This window comes from Trichechus manatus, unplaced genomic scaffold (genome assembly GCF_000243295.1).
Source record: "Trichechus manatus latirostris isolate Lorelei unplaced genomic scaffold, TriManLat1.0 scaffold00010, whole genome shotgun sequence".
Taxonomy (NCBI): Eukaryota; Metazoa; Chordata; class Mammalia; order Sirenia; family Trichechidae; genus Trichechus; species Trichechus manatus.
The window spans coordinates 23,766,987-23,783,615 of record NW_004443946.1 but is presented as its reverse complement, the minus strand read 5'-3'; the positions used below and the strand labels follow the sequence as shown (position 1 = coordinate 23,783,615).

General features: G+C 33.1%; 1 protein-coding gene across 4 annotated transcripts in view; it reads right to left on the bottom strand.

Annotated features, from left to right (window-relative positions):
- Positions 1–16,629, bottom strand: part of PCNX1 (pecanex 1) — a 190,227-nt gene that overhangs the window by 87,736 nt on the left and 85,862 nt on the right. Inside the window, exons 7-8 of one of the 4 annotated variants that reach the window (XM_004371001.2) lie at positions 12,678–12,810; positions 6,718–6,902 (exon numbers count right to left, since the gene is read on the bottom strand). The exons of 2 other annotated variants lie outside the window; for them this stretch is intronic. In XM_004371001.2, the coding sequence (XP_004371058.1) occupies positions 6,718–6,902; positions 12,678–12,810 (318 nt within the window). The remainder of the gene's footprint in view (positions 1–6,717; positions 6,903–12,677; positions 12,811–16,629) is intronic. One more of the 4 variants, XM_023726337.1, reaches the window with a different exon arrangement.

The following is a 16,629-nucleotide window of genomic DNA, read 5'->3' as shown; positions in this document are numbered from 1 at the left end:
ATGAGCTGAAACAGTGTGTAGTCATGGGGACAAGATGCTAATCAAGATTTTGGAGAGTGATAGTAGTATTTGTTGTTTTGCTTCTCATTAAAAAAATACAGTCATCAGAAGAGTCAAAAGTATTCTATAAAATAAAGTTCTCCCATTCCCTAGAGATACCCAAGAGCATTTTCTGTGTTAACAATTTTTACATACATGTATTTTGTCCCAAGACCAAAAAAAAAATTTTTTTTTAACTTAATAAATGGCCTAATTTTCATGTCTACAATACAGGTTTATCAAATTCTGACCATTACGCTATCTTGATGTACCATCATTTCATTAAGCAGTTCCTTCATGATGAACATTTAAATTGAAGTTTTTCAAAATTATGAACAATGCTACAGTGAATATCTATAAATCATATCTTTGCATGCTTGTAAAATTTCTGATTAAAAGATACAGGCATTTTGCTCTATAATTCCTAAACTGCACTCTGAAAATGTTCTATCATTTAGTTGCCTATTTCCTCAGACCCTATTAAACAATGGACATCATCAGACTTTCAACAGATGAAAAATATCTCAATTCTGTTTATAATAGCAGTTTTTAATTATAAGCAAGGTTAAGCTTTTTGCCCATGAGTGTAGATCCCTTCTATTTCTTTTCTTTAAACCTCCAATTTTTCTAGTATATCATTTATCCTTATGTTATTGGTTTGGAAATACTGATAGTCTACTGTAGCAAAGATTGCTTGCTGATTGCCCCAGTATTCATTTCTCCCTTATTCCTTTTAAAAATAAGACCCTCCCCTCAAGGAATTTTAGCTGGGTATATGTATGTCCAACCAGTTAGACATTTCCCAGCCTTTCTTGCAGCTAGAAGTTGCCATGTGACTACACATGGGCCAATGGGAGATGAGAGAAAATGACAAGTGAGCATTCCAAGACACAATCTGAAAGATAAGGCTAGTTGTCCTTTATTTTTTTAATCACCCCCTTTTCTGTTTGCTGGGAAATGTCAACAACTGGAACAGCCACTATGGACCAGGCAGGGAAGCCACATGTGGAAGATGACAGAGCCAAGCCACCTGCCACCGAAAGCTCCCATTAGACTGTTCTATTTCATCCACTGAAAGTATCCAACCTCCATTAAAGCTAACTTATATTCTAACTAATACATGTATGAACGAACTTTAATTTAGAATCTTCAGAATGTTTAATGATAGAAAGCAAATAATCTAGTCTAGTGCTTCAATAAATTCTTTACAACACAAACTACCAAGAGGCAAACTATGTATCTCAAAATCAGTCCCTATTATCTTATGTAAAATTCCTAGACCATTTCAGGCATCCAGAACTGTTTGAAATAATATTCTAGTAGTCTTTCCTCAGTAAACTGGTACAAACTTTCCATAAAGCAATTAACAGTATAAATAAAAAGCCTCAATAATGTTTATTCCCTTTGACTGGTAATTCCACTTCTACATGTTTATCCTAAAGAAATAATCAGAGCTATACAGAAAGGTTTATGTAAAGAATGTTCAGCACAGCATTTATTACAATAAGAAATGTGTAGAAACATCTTGAAAGCTAACAATGGGGACTAGTTAAATAAATTATGGTTTATAATAATAATAGCACCAATGATTATATAATAGACTTACTATTGCCAGGCACTGTCTAATTGCTTTGTATATTTTAATAGATGTAACTCTCACCATAACCCTATGAAGTAGGTATTATTATTGCCCTCCTTTTACACATGAGGAAACTGAGGCACAGGGAAAGAAAATAACTTGCCCAAGGTCTCACAGCTAGTAAGCAGAAGAGCTTGGATTTGAAGCCAGGAAGTCTGGCTCTAGAGTCCACTATACTGTACTGCCTTTCATGTAGATCTAAGTAACAAAATACCATGCAGCCACTTAAACACAAGTTAAAAAACAAAACAAGAACAGTTAACAACATGAATAAATGTTCAGACATGCTAAGTGAAAGGAGCAAGATACAAAACTCATATGGTAGCACAAAAGTCATACAACATGATCCCAATTCTGTTTTAGAAAGTATATACATGTTTGCATTTAAAAAGGCAGGAAGTAAAAATTACAAAATGTTAATAGTGGATAACTAAGTGATTAGATTACAGATGACTTAATTTTCATCATATTTTCCAGTTTTTCTAAATTTTCTAAAATAAATGTATATTACTGTTATACAAAAGCACATTCTAATTTCATCAAAGTAAGTATAAGTAGAATACATCCTCCAAACCTCTTTACAACTCTTCTTTGTAGATATAATGAAGCATTTTTATTTATTAGTTCAATAAAATTAAATATTTTCTCTTCACAGATACATACATTATGTTGCCCACCCCCCAACAACAACAAAAAGGAAACAAAGAAGGGGCCAGAACTTACTGTTTTTTATACTCAAAAATAAATAAACAGTAAAGGACAAGATCAAGGTTGATGCAAAAAGAATACAACTTTTGTTTCGATGAATGAAAATAATATACTATAACATCTGTACTTATAGTAACAAGGAAAAGTATGACACAGCCCAAAATGCTAGTGTAGTATATAATGCATATTATCTTTTTTAAACACCAAGACTAACTCTAGTAAAATCACTAAAAGTATTTTAAATCTTCTGAGTCTCTGCTGCTTAAAGTAAAAAATAAAAAGTCTCCAAATCATATTTCTGCTTAATAATGCATAGCTGCTATAAACTGCTTATTAAGAAGGGCAACAGTGTATTGCCAGCTTTCCTTTAAGTCTTTATTTAGAGCTTAGCATTTCTCTGAGCACATTTTCAAGTCAATACATTCTGTAATAAAGAGGATTACCTCAAAGAATACCTTCTTTGACAATTCCTTGTACAGTAATGAAAAAGAAAATCTAAGAAAAATCATTTTTATATCACTTTTTAAACCTCTAATATAGTAATCAAATGAAGAAAGTCTTAAATTAATCAGAATACTACCTATGACATTTATCTATTTTACATTTATGTTTTAACAAACATAAAACTTCCTTGTCCTCATTTTATTGTCTATACCATAACAGTGTATTTTCATTTCTCAAATGAAAACTAAAGAATCTTATATATACTTTTAAGAAAAATTATATACTTATTATTGACCAAAAACTAATTTCATACACAAAATACACACAACACACATACTTTCTTATTCCATCTGATCTCATCTAGGACACTTCGAGATGTTGTGTTACATATTAAGAGTTTATCAATTATAATGGCAGGTTTCATCATAGCATCTAATAGTCTTAATTTACACAGAAAGCTAATATTAACATAAAAACTGAGAAGTGACTGTCAAATTTTACAGAAAGGGCTTATTAGATATAAAAGGAGCCCTGGTGGCGCAGTGGTTAAGTGCTCGGCTGCTAACCGAAAGGTCGGAGGTTCGAACCTATGAGCCGCTTTGCGGGCATAAAGATTTATAGACTTGGAAACCCTATGGGGCAGTTCTACTCTGTCCTATAGGGTCCCTATGAGTCAGAGTCAACTTGACGGCAACAGGTTTATTAGCTATAGAACTTTTGAGGCTACCTGAATTCAGAGTCCCTCATGTGACTTATCTAGGCAAGAAGCCACAGCTAGTTTTAGTTAGTATAACTGCAGTTTAACTCAGAAAACAGCATGAAGTGCAAATAAACAAACCCATTAAAGACTGATCAGAAGGAAACTAACCTTTAAGATTTGGTCTTTATAAAAAAAAGAGCAACATGTTATACTGAAGGATTTGAGAAATTCTTTGATAGAAATTTCCTTTTCAAAGATGTTAACTTCAAAACCTCTCTCACTTACGCCATTTAAACCTTTATTACTAAGTTTGCAAGGAAATGAAGTCTATAAATAAAAAAGGAAACCATCTAAATTTTTTCAGGCAGATATTAAATCATACCACTTATAATTCAGTTTTTAAAATTAATTATGATTTAGCAATTATGCCTGCTAAATAAGCTACTAATAAAATACTTATAATATTAACTTCAAAAATTTTTCTACCACATCTAATGTTACCTGGTAACCTTGAAATGCTAGTTAAAATGCAATACAGAAATAAGTATTCTCAGGGTTTGGTATAGGAAATGGATGCTGGTCTCCAGTATGACACCACAGAGTATAGATGCAGAAATTACAGTTAAGGAAAACTGTCTAGGCTTGGAATTAAACAAAGCCTGACTGCAAGTTTCCTTTAATCCAAAAAGGCTATTCTTCAGGAGTCTGAGCCTACTGAATGGCAACTAACAACAATATATATATTTATGAGTATATATGTATTTATGTGTGAGTGTATCTATGGGTGTATATAAATGTGTTATTATAACGTATACATTTCTACATGTAAAAAAATGTGCAGTTAAAAATGTTCAACTGAAGAACCTAAATTTGAGAGGAAGCAATTGCTTGTAAATACTCCACACTTTTGGGAAATATCATGGCTAACTTTAACATATTTGAGCATACAGTATCGAAATTCCCTCACACAATATTATCCTACCACTATTTATTAAAGCACTCAGAAAATTAAACCATGCAACAAAAATATTCTAGTGGAATGTATCATAGAAGTCAGTTTCTCTACCAGTTTCATTAAGCTCAGCCGCAATTCATCTTCTGAATCTTTTCTGGCCAACTTTATGCACTATGGAATAGGTATACACTTCCCATCGTTTTGTGCTTACTATTACTAAGCATTCAATTCGGCAGCATTCAGCTACACATGCCAATAACTAGCTATCAGAAGGCAGTTAACACAAAAGGTAAAACCCAAATTTCAAGAGAATATCTTGAATATCCATCAGTACATGCTACAATCACTTCCAAACAGAAAAGGCTTTTCTTTTCTTCAGACCTGGCAAGACAGTCCATATATACGTACTTTCAACAATCTGTGTGTGGCTTTAGGATGGGACTTTACAATTAAAGGTTGCTTAACAAGCTTTTTGAGCACAGTAAGTATCTTTATAGAGGAAAACCTTCTGCTGTTTCATTTTATACTAGATCTGACAAAAGTCTAAGAATCCAAAATGGATCAAAATGAAGAATGAAGCTTTTTATCTTAATCTACTGCCATAAAGCCAATGAACACACAATGGTGATGGTGACTCTAATTTTATATTCACCAATGAATGTACCTCCGGTCTATAAGAACTTTGGGTTAACTGGAGAGAGATATTAATATAAAGACATTATTACTTGACTGAATATACTTGCAACTAAAAAGTATCATTGTTTTAAGTCAAAGCAAGTAGCTAAACTGAAGTCTACCTTACTCTCTCTCAAGCACCATCTTAACACAGACTACTTTGCCTCTCCAAATTATAAATTCAAAAGCAAAAGCATTCTAAATTTAAAATTAAAATGCTTTATTGCCTTCTCATTTTTTTTTAGAAATCATCATACATTCTAATGCTGTAAATATCTTAGATAACCATTTTAAAGTTTCTGTACAATTTGCTAAAGATGCTTATTTTCATCAATATGCATAGGTACACACTTACCATGATCTCTCCGTAACTATTTTTATACAACAGAAAGAGAGTCAATGAACAGTTACCAAATCAAACCCACTGCTATTGAGTAGATTCCAACTCACAGCAACCCTACAAGACAGAGTAGAACTTATAGGGTTTCCAAGGCTGGTAAATCTTTATGGAAGTAGACTGCCATATCTTTCTCCCGAAGAACAGCTGGTGGGTTCAAATCACTGATCTTTCGGTTAGCAGCCCAGCACTTAACTACTGTGCCATTCCAGCCCACAAATGAAAAGACAGCATATGAAATTTTATTATACTTAGTTTGGGTACTTTATACCCCATATCTTTCTAGTCAAAGCATTAACTGAGTTATCATCTTTATTAATAAAAGGTATGTGTAACACGGATAAAACAAAATCATAAATGATTCAATGTAATGCTTTTGAACGCCTATTTTTGAACAAGACTTTTGTCATCATTATATTTATTTAAATCATTATTAACCTGCATTCCAAACACAAGAAAGCTGGATTATACAAAGAAGTAGAAACCAAGCAGTATAAAATACTGTCCTTAAATAATGCACAAAGCAAGTATTTGTGTGGATAGGTATTACTGAGGTTTTGACCTATACCTCCCCTCTGAGGATTAACTAGTCAATAATTTATATGCATATTTGCAGGTTTACTAATGGGAAAAAATAAGCTTTATAAAAGTTATTATTGAATGTTAGTACAGAACCATAATGTCCTCTGCATTTAGAATTACAATAAATCCTGTATTTCAGGTGATGGACACTGATTGTGGAATACAGAATACTAAAAGAAAAATTCTATAGTCATAGGCCATTAGAAAGCATTTTTCCCTTTCTTACTGCACACGGATACAGAAATTAAGGATTAATGAAAATCATTAAAAAAAAAAAAAAAAAAATCAACATCTCCCCACCTGGGAATAATAGAACTGCCAAACACTAAAACACGAACAATAATACTTTAAAGCACTTATTAATAATGGACATACTCAAAAAAATTGTAGGATAAGAATAGAGAGAAAAAGAGGAAAAGGCAAAAGTCAAATTTTCCTTATACACAGGGTAAATCCTATAAAAAGTGCTCTCACACATAGTTCTAAAATGAAGCTATCTAAAGAAAGAATTGCAATCATTACCCATCATCTGCTGCATTAAAGTTTCGTATGACCAAGATTACATAAGGCCTGCATACCAAGTTCATCGTGCAAACTGCTGCCGCCTACAGCAGATGCATTGTCATGTGATGCTTCTAAGTGGACACTCCCATTTCTCACCAGCAAGGAGGCACTAGCACTGAGCACTGCAGCCTGGGAAGGGGGGCGGGACTGGACTTTGACCTGGGCTGTGGACTGCTGGCCTTGCTGACCATCTTGAAGGCTACGAAAAAACATGGATTGGGGAGACATTACAGGGAAGAAAAGAGAAAACAATAGCTAGAATGAAGTCAATATAGAAAACTGATTTCAAAAAGAAACTTTTTCAACGTAACCTAAGAGCCAACAAGCTTTGTAAAATATACAGATTACACTGTTGGCTTAAATCTGGTCCCTCAAAATGATTCATAGTGATGATCAGAATGAACACAGTAAACAATTGAGCTTATCTGTTAACTCAATCAATCAGTGACTTTTTTCCACTCAATCCAACTAAGGAAAAAGAAAGCAGCAAAGAAGAATCACAAGTACATTCAATATATGTGGGTTATAGCTGGTCCCCAATAGATAACCCTACTTTTCAGTTAAATATGCACTTATCTTTACAACTTTATAATAAATAATTCTAGAATTGTTCTTTCAAACATTCCAGCATCTCAAATTCACAATAGTTTCTATGCACTCAAAAACCAAAGAATCTTTAAAAAATGCAACCAAGATTCCAATTCTGAATCAAAAGAAAATTACAAACTAGTGCAAGGAACCAGATTAACAAACACTAACGGAACTAAAGGAAATGTAAATGCAGCAGAAGGACAATCAATATAAAGTATTATATATGAAAAGCCTACATACTTCTGAAATAAGGCCATAGGCTTTATGTAAAGGTGCTAGTTACAAATAATTATATTCCCTTAACAATTTTTATTTCCTTTTCCAATCCATGCTGTAGTCTCATTAAGAAGAACCCATCAAATCAGAAAATCTTAAAAGTGATTCGTAAGCCAGTATTTTCTCATGGGAGTTTTTCTTTCATTTTATAAAAAATATTAAATACTCATTATTTTATGATGATACATGTATTTATTTAAAACCATAAAATTTATAAATTATCTAAAATTAGGAAATGATATTATTCTTAAAGCTTTTTATATTTTTACATATTTATGCATTTTCATACTATGAATTTTAATGTCCTTAGTACAGTACTTATCCAAATATAAACTGATGCAACCCATGCAAACATTCTGAGTATAATTACTATATGTCATTCTCTACATGACATTCAATGCACTCAGCATTCTGTCCTCTTAAGTTTACTCTGAATAAACCTGGGGCCTGTTACTAAAATTACTAGACTTCTCAAAAAAAAAGACTGTAGCTAGGATGGCCTCATTCAGTTATTTTTATCATTTTTCCTGAGTATCAACTTCTCTTTAACCCTCTCAAATCAGTGTAATGGTTTCTCTGATAACTATAAAAGAACAGCTCATGTGCTGTAGACAGAGAAGGGAACTATAATTTGAAATAACCATAAAATAATATGCTAGGTAGAAAATACTTTATATATTAAGCCTGTGGTTATGGCAACAGAATACACTCTGAAACTGCACTGTCCAATATAATAGAAACATGTGGCTATATAAGTTTACCAAAAATTTAGTTCCTCAGTCATACTAACCATACTTCAAGTGCTATCATATTGAGCAGTAGCGAGTAGCTACCATAATGGACAGTAGCTAGCAGCTAGTGGCTACCATACTGGACGACAGTGCAGATTATAGAACATTTCCATCATCACAGAAACTTTTATGAAACAATGCTGCCTGGAACATCCATTTTTCAAGCTTCTTCTAGACCACTGAAAGGTATAATGCATAGAGCATAGGAATGCATATAACAAATTAAATAAGTATGTTTGTAAAATGTTGACTTTTCAATCCTTTCTGGCATTATTTTTTAAGCCATAGCTATAAAAATATTTGTTTAATAATTTCTTTGGACTAGAGTTTTTGTCCAATAGACATAAATCAAGAGATGATCTTGGGAACTAGTATAATTAGGTATGTTTATATCTTCTAATATAATCAAAACTAATATATTCAAATAAATTTGTATATAACAATATAGATGGTTATTCCTCCTTGGAAGATATATAAACTTCTCCACAGACTTCACCAAAATGAATAAACTTCACAAAGGAGAAAACAGGAAAAATATGTTTAAATAGTTCAAGTGCTGTATCCCTTCAGGTTCTGAAGACTGCAGATTTTATAGAGTATGTAAGTATGTACTCAACAAATTTTTCTATCAATTTTTTTTCACTTAAATTCATAAATAAAGGTGCTATGTGGCAGTTAGATGTATTTTAAGGTGAGCATATTTCAAAACACACTAATCTTAAACAAAGATGCACAATATATAACCAAATATACAAAAAAGTCTGTAAATTAGACAATGCACTAAAATCAACTCCAGAATAAAGAAACAAAAGAAATGAGTCAAAATCGATGTAGTTGTAAATGTCAAGATTTTAAACATTAAAATAAAGCTAGTCATAAAACGTTTGCTGTTGCTGCCATCAGCTGCCGTCAGTCAGACCCTGATTCATGGTGACCCCATGCACAAAGGATCAGACTGTTGTGATCCAGAGTTTTTATTGGCTGATTTTTTGGAAATAGATAGTCAGGCCTTTTTTCCTAGTCTGTCTCAGCCTGGAAGCTCCACTGAAACCTGTTCAGCATCACAGCAACATGCAAGCCTCCACTGGCAGATGAGTGATGGCTGTGCTTGAGGTGCACTGGCCAGGAATCAAACCCAAGTCTTCGCCATGGAAGGCAAGAATTCTACCAGGCAGAGAAAAAACTCCTGTTTTCAAAGTCCTTCAACAGCAACAACAAAAGCCTATCATTTATGTAGAAAGTGTTAGGAAGCATATTCTGGGAAGGTTGCACTTCACCTTCAACTAGCGAATATTTGGCATGAATTAATCTTTTTGACAGTATCAATTAAATGCCAAACTGTTAGTTTGAAAAAGCAACTGTTTCACAACACAGCAAAAGGAAAGGTAAAATTTAGGTCTATAACTATCAGCTATCAATAGCATCACTGACACGAAATCTTAGTAATTAATATTTCTAATTTAAATGATAGAAAAATACAGTTGGCCCTAGTCTTTCTTTCCTCTGTACTATTTATTTGGTATTTGACACATTCTGCCTTATACTGTCTTATACAAAGCTATGCGTCTCCCCAGCTAAAAGTAAACTCTAAGAGCAGGACCACATCATTGCTTTGTATCTCCAGATTCCAGAGAACACCCAGAAGAGTCTCTTGAAAATAGTGCACAAACAATAAATATTTGGTGGATTTATTCCTGAGTACTACAATCTCGGTTATGACTACGAACTTACTTATCATAGATATTTCAATCTTACTTTTTAAAAAATAAATCTAAGACTACACTAAAGGTTTTTCCTCCTTCACCAAAATGCACTTATTTCTTTTGATACCAGTTCATTAACTAGAGTTCTAAAAGATATCACATTTAGGTAGGTAAATATAGAACTATAATTATGACTATCAAAATTAATAAAATTGTTAAATATTCATCTTTGTTTTATCTCTAGAAACCGGGAAGAACTATCGAGGGCCTACAAAATCCACCTGTGAGACTAAGTTAATGAAAAAAATACTTTTCAAAATAATTCTGGAAGAGGATATTCTAATGGACACTATAAAATACATCCCAATTCTCCTTGTGAAGAAATTGATGATTCCCATTCTTAATAATATATATTTTACCAAGATGCACAAGAGCCTCAGTGCTTTTTAGATTGTAAATTCCTTAAGTCATTCATTAAAGTTTAAAATAAGTTAGTAGATTTTATCAGGATTTAGATAGTACTTGTAATTAAAGTATCCCCACATCTATTCCACTTGTTTTTGCAAATGAGTTTTTCAAATTTTGCATGACCATGCCATCCAATATTTAAAGATGGGATAATTATTCTGTAACTCACACTGAGAGATAACACCAATACATTTTAGCTGATCACTTCTGCAATTACAAAAACGACTTTAATAAATGGATGTTTCTCCTAATTCCTCACAGCTAAATTTATCTCACTTTATCCCATAATGAGGTCAGCTCATTTAAAATATATGTAAGCTCTATACTAGAAATATTCCTAGAACCTCAACAAAAACTATATTCTAACTACTGGAAGACTACTTTCCAAAAATTTTAATCTGGACTCTTTACAAGTAAGTTTCATACCTTAACCTCATTTGGATGATGATGTATTTAAAACCCTAGAAAAGCTGGGAAATCCTGTGATTGGCTGGAGCAGAACACAGCTCCTTCAATATTCCACCAGGCAGAGAAAAAGCTAATTTGTCTACATTGGTTTAGGGAGTGGGATCCAGCAGTTTCATTTGTAGGAAAGAATGAAAAGATTTTAAAGACTAAAAAGAGAAGGTTAAAAAAAAAGTTTCAGAAATACCAACATGGGGTGAGTTGGAAAGCAAAGATGACTATTGTAAGTATACACGGGGCAAAAAGAAGAGGTTAAAAACAAAATAGAAAAACTAAAATGAAATGCTGAGCTCTTTCTGCATGCTGGTCTGTGTCTCAAATTCATCAGCAGAGAGAAAAGTGCCTTCAGGCAGAAAAGAAAAGGAGGTGGGGAGAGAATAAAAGAGGAGGGCTCACAAAATGCAAACGTGCTCAGGAAAGATTTCCAGACCAAATGTTTCTTTGCACTGGTTGCTTTTTTTGTATTTTAATATTATATTTTATATTTTAAATACTGTTTAAACTAATCCATACTACTCTTTACAGAATTATGCATTACTGCAGGGTTAATTAGGAACATGACCTACAAAAAGTGACGTTCTTGATTATAATGTAAAACCCAGAAATATAATCAAGTCTTAAAACCCAGGAAAATATAAATAAAGCAGTATTTAAATAAATAGGATTCTACTACTATCAAGAACAAGGTTTTAGCAGTGTAAGGGGTTTATCTCTTCCAACCTACCATGCACTCTAGAGCAGGTATTTCATCAAATGCTCCTACTTTTGAGTTTCAAATTAAAATGTGGTAGAAAAATAATTTGGGTAACAGTGCTTCTAGACACAGAGGTTGATAAAAGTATATGGTATAATATGTGCAGTGCTGAATTAAGCACATGTATTTATGTTCATATTTGTATTCTTGAATTAAAGCACAAGTCTTTTGAATAAATTTTACATTTGTAATTCAAGGCATGGACTGATTACATTTGAGGATAAAATATGAAATTGTAATGAAAAATTATTTCCAATGTTATAAAGGGATGCTTTCTTGATGAGGAATTTTGGAAACAACAAAAATCTTTTTGTTCCAGACACTATTAAAAGTTGAGAATTCAATACAAATGTACACACCATATTTTACCATAAATCAAATATTTTAATTCCCTGTCATTTACTAGGTCCTGGTGATTATAAAAGATATCAATTTTTTAAGACATATAAAATAAAACATATATATTATTGTGAAATACATAAGCAAACTGGCTTATCAAGTTGAGGTGAGCCATCTGTGATTCCTCAACAAACTCACTACTCAGTCCCATATTTGTTCATATTAAACACTGTCAAGATGTTGGGGAAAGATGTTGCATTATTATTATTCACTTGGCATAGAAAACAAATGAAAAGCTGACTTAAGGCCTCTACTTACATTTCTGTAACTGCCCTAAGGTAATTCTGCAATTTATAATTGGCTTAACCAATCTGATCATTTTGTTTAAACAGTGCAACATAAGCATGCATAATGCAATAGGCTCATGATCACATGCAGATAAAGCCTAAAGAGCGTAAAGGTATAGAAGGGAAACTGGAAGATAAAAAGGAAAACAAGCTCTTCAAATGCTTTCTTGGGACTGACAGAACAGGTTAGAAGGTCTGTTACATGCATGCTAAACTTGGTGGAATTTTAAAATACCATACCTTAGGGGTGATCCGATGAGCAATGTAGGAGGGGTAGGGTTACTCCCTGCATTGTGGCGGCGCCGTACTGCCTGGCGCCTAAATGTGCTGCGTTCACGGCGAAATGACACTGCCTCCTCGCTGGCCTGTGCTGCTGCATCAAGACAGACTTAGGTCAAATAGGAGCCTAGGTCAGAGATGTAAATAGCAGCTGAGCCTGCCTTTCCCTTGCCTTCCCACCCTCACCGGTAAAGGGAACTTGTCTAATTAATCCAAATTGTTCTCGTATGTGCTCTGTTAACCTATCATCCAGGAGCACACAAAAGTATGTGTTATTTATTTAAAGGTATCATTGCCTCTTTAAAAATAATGTTTCTATTATCGGGCTTCACCATCTTCTCTTCAACCTCAGTTTCCTATTTTAAGATGACTGTTGCTTTACTTAGTCCCACATTTTTCTACTTCCCCTTTAATTAAGTTGACCTTAAAAGTACAGTATTTGATAGCTGCTACTAAGAAGAATGGGGCATTAGTTTCTCCTCTCACGAGGATACTAAAAGCAGCAAACACAGTACTTCATTTTCCATAACCAAGGAGTAAGGCAGAGGTTAAGACTTATCTCACACTATCCTGTGCCACAATTTTGGCAGCATTAAATGAAACCACTGCTCGGTTGCACATCTAGTTTGTTAAATTTGAATTCAAGACAGCATGAATACATCTTAACTGTAAAGTTCATTGCTGCCACCAAACTTCATTCAACTCTATGCCCTGCACTGGTTCCCTCAATATAAGGAAGCAAATATCAGCAAAATGGCAAGTATAGAAACTTAATCCAAAAGCAGTAGAGTACAAACTAAAACCGAGTATACAACAATGAGAACATCACAACAATGGTTTTACAGAATTATATGAAATTTTATAAAACCACACTAATTGACTGATTTGGATTTCTGAAACAAAATGGAAAATGATTTTCATCCATGTGAATATAATTATGTTTCCTAGTGATCTAAATATGCATAAAGGCAAAACAAATTAGTACAGAAACATTCTTTCCAAACACACGGAAATTCCCTTAAATTTAAAAAAGCTGTTATTTGTGGGGTAAAAGCTCACATATGTAAAAATGATGTATGACCTATGGAAATAAATGATGTTGATTAAATCTGGTCATCTAGAACTATGCTGTCCAATATGGTAGCCACTAGCCATATGTGATGATTTAAATTTAAATTAAATTAAAAATTCAGTTCCTTAGAGGCACTGGCCACATTTCAAGTGCTAATAGCCACATGTGGCTAGTGGCTACCATATTGGAAAGTGCAGATATAGAACATTTCCATTATCAGAGAAAATTTTATTATTGGACAGCACTGATCTAGAAAGTCAAGGTTGCCTTTTTGTAACCACAATCATATTGCATACTTTGCCTATTCCTAACAATGATGACCTCAATAAAAGGAAACTGCAGCCAGCATTGTTACAAAGTGGAAAACATACACTGGCAGGGCAGTCAGGTAGTCACTGGAATGAAGAGTTAAACAAAGCAAAACAGAAAACAAGCTACTTGAGGAAAGAAATGAAAAATCAGATGAGTGACCGGTATCCCTGCGAACAGTTCTTAGACACCAGTAAGGCTGTCAGGGCATGGAATCTGAATCACTGTTCTAAAACTCAAGACTTATTTTGGGAAATTACATTCAAGATTTCTATTCTGTCACTGTAAAACTGTTACTCATTTTATAGGTTAATCTAGCTTCATTAAGAAACTTTCCAACATGTTTTCTAGTTACAGATATTTTATTTCAACCAAAAAAGTGGAATGAACTTTATTCCTATGTAATTAATAGAGGATAATTTGAAACATTAAATATACTAAAATTATTCTGAAGAATTTAGAAATCACAATATATGATCACTGAATACTAAGAATAGGAAACAGGGAAACAGGAGACAGTTGTATTATCTTCCGTCTACTGAAGACTCAATAGTGGTAATTTCAAGTAAAAGCAGTCCATAGTACTGGGACAAAAAGACAAACTACATTGTCCATTTTTAGTCCAAGTGTCCTTTTCCATCTTCAAAAAACACCAATCTTTTATTTTTTGCTATTTAAAAATCATTTATATTGCTATTTGCAAAATAACTACATATTACATTACTTATTTCCCTAATTAGTCTCAGAAACACATCAAGATGAAAGTTTGGGCATCCACTGAACAATGTATTAAAATGGAGTAATCATTACTGCCATTATAATACTCTAGGTATAGATACCTATAGTTAAAAGAATTTTCAATGTTTAATATAGCAACTTCTCTAATGTTAGTTAGGATCACGCATTTAACTGAAAACACTATGCTACAATTTGTGGTCACAACGAGTAAGACTAAACCATGTCCTAAGCCTAAACTGGGAATATGCTACTTATGTAGAACATCTCTATTTGGAGTAGGTTTCAGCAAGGGTCTACTTCCACTAGAGACAAGGGAAAAATGTCTTTGAGCTTAAAATAATTTGCTATAAACATATACAGTCATGTAAGTTATAGTCATGCTTGATGAAAACCTAGTTAATTGTAATAAACATTCTTTGAATCCTTTAACTTTATAGGAGAAAGAAAAGAAAAAACTTTTAACTAGGGAACCAGCGGAGGGGAAAAATACTTTTAAAACTGTTTTAAAAGTTAGCATTTTGATGTTGCTTAAAAGCCAGTATCTTCTGTCAAAAAAGAATGAAATTAAATACTTTAATAGTGACAATATAAAATGCAAATAGTGAAAATTTAGCACTCTTTCCATAGTCATTAGTACAACCAATTTTTACCCATGTGTAGGTTAAGAAAAAAGAAAAAACACTCAAGTGATTCAAAGGGCATGATGACAAGACAGATGTTGAATACTTCCAAGAACATATATTTAGATAGTTGTGTATTTTTCTATTTTTTCCTCCCAAACTGTAACAGGCTTGACTTTCTAATCATTTCTTTATTGGTGTTAAGAATATGTCAAAGTACTGAATTTACAATCATAACAAGTTTAAGAGGAACTTCAGATAATTTGGCTTTTTACTTTTGGGGTAATGATACAATCGTTCAATTAAGTTTAAACATTTGTTAAGTTACGAAGTGCAATTCATGGATAAGACACAGATACCAGGACATCTATAATACTGCTGTGGTTTATCTGTTCCTAAAGATCACAAAGGAAGTAAAATCCACAATATACACCTCTCACCTCAGCAGTTACTTCCCATTTATTTCAATAAGTTAAGAAAAACTCTTCCTGTTGTTATTGGGTGCCACTGAGTCAATTTCAACTCATAGCAACCCCATGTGACACAGAACTGCCCCATAGAGTTTCCTACGCTGTAATCTTTACAGGAGCAGATCACCAGGTCTCTCTCCTGCAGAGCCGCTGGGTGGGTTTGAAATGCCAACCTATCTGTTAGTGGCCAAGCGCTTAACCATCGTGCCGCCAGAGCTCCTTAAGGTAAACTCTAGGCATTCTATACTGAATTGTTTTAATGCAACTATTTATTTTTATATAGAGGTAATCAAACAATATCCTAACAGTTCATTTTTACCCTGTGAATGAAAACAGAAAAAAGTATTAAAGGCACTAATATACTTTCAGGATGGCTGGAATGCACAAAAGAGCAAAATTTGGCAAGGTGGGAATTACGATTACAAATTCTAAGGAAAAAAATGTTATCTCAAAAATTCAAAAGTTGATGATATAAATGTGTAGAAATGAAGACACCATTAAAAATGATTGCAATCAAACAGCTGATTGCTTAGTGAAAGGATCCATACACAATGACTTACTTTCTGGTTGTTATGTACAGCTATGCCTGGCCTCTTGCCAAAGCTCACAGCTATTAAATGAATTGATGAATTAATAAAAATTTAGACAGAAGAAACTATTCAAAAAAGTTTTTTTTTTTTTTCCAGTGGTAAGCAATTATTGTA